The sequence below is a fragment of the Coturnix japonica genome, unplaced genomic scaffold (genome assembly GCF_001577835.2).
Source record: "Coturnix japonica isolate 7356 unplaced genomic scaffold, Coturnix japonica 2.1 chrUnrandom520, whole genome shotgun sequence".
In the NCBI taxonomy this organism is placed as follows: domain Eukaryota; kingdom Metazoa; phylum Chordata; class Aves; order Galliformes; family Phasianidae; genus Coturnix; species Coturnix japonica.
Window position 1 is genome coordinate 53,760 of NW_015439906.1, and position 916 is coordinate 54,675.

At 51.7% G+C, this 916-nt stretch overlaps 1 protein-coding gene across 4 annotated transcripts in view; it reads left to right on the top strand.

The window, feature by feature from the left end:
• Positions 1 to 712, top strand: part of LOC107307247 (DNA (cytosine-5)-methyltransferase 1-like) — a 22,202-nt gene extending 21,490 nt beyond the window's left edge. For all 4 annotated transcript variants that reach the window (XM_015850736.2, XM_032441736.1, XM_015850737.2 and 1 more), the window contains exon 8: positions 408 to 712. In XM_015850736.2, coding sequence (XP_015706222.1) covers positions 408 to 694 — 287 coding nt within the window. In that variant the 3' untranslated portion in view covers positions 695 to 712. The remainder of the gene's footprint in view (positions 1 to 407) is intronic.
• Positions 713 to 916: the final 204 nt, after the last annotated feature.

Genomic DNA, 916 nt, shown 5'->3' on the forward strand with positions numbered 1-916 from the left:
CCTTTATCCATTTCCAGGCGTATCTGAGACGTTATCCATCCCATCCCATCCCATCCCATCCCAATCTAATCCATCCCAATCTAATCCATCCCAATCTAATCCATCCCAATCTAATCCATCCCAATCTAATCCATCCCAATCTAATCCATCCCAACCCACCCCCAGCCCCACATCCCACCCCATAACCCACCCCCCTTTCCTCCATTCCCAGGTGTATCCGAGACGTTATCCATCCCATCCCATCCCATCCCATCCCATCCATCCCATCCCATCCATCCCATCCATCCCATCCATCCCATCCCATCCCATCCCATCCCATCTCATCCCATCCCATTTCCATCCCCATCCCATCCCATCCCCAGCCCCACATCCCACCCCATAACCCACCCCCCTTTATCCATTCCCAGGCGTATCCGAGACCTTATGGGCCATCGAGATGTGGGAGCCGGCGGCTCAAGCTTTCCGCCTCAACAACCCCAACACCACCGTGTTCACCGAGGACTGCAACGTGTTACTCAAACTGGTGATGGCCGGAGAAAAAACCAATTCTTTAGGGCAAAAACTGCCCCAAAAAGGGGACGTGGAGATGCTTTGTGGGGGACCCCCGTGCCAAGGGTTCAGCGGCATGAACCGCTTCAACTCCCGAACCTACTCCAAGTTCAAGAACTCATTGGTGGTCTCCTTCCTCAGGTAGAGGGGTCTCTTATAAAGGGGGTCTCTTTTAAAGGGGGTCTCTTATATAGGGGGTCTCTTATAACGGGGGTCTCTTTTAAAGGGGGTCTCTTATATAGGGGGTCTCTTTTAAAGGGGGTCTCTTATAAAGGGGGTCTCTTTTAAAGGGGGTCTCTTATAAAGGGGGTCTCTTATAAAGGGGGTCTCTTTTAAAGGGGGTCTCTTATAAAGGGGGTCTCTTATA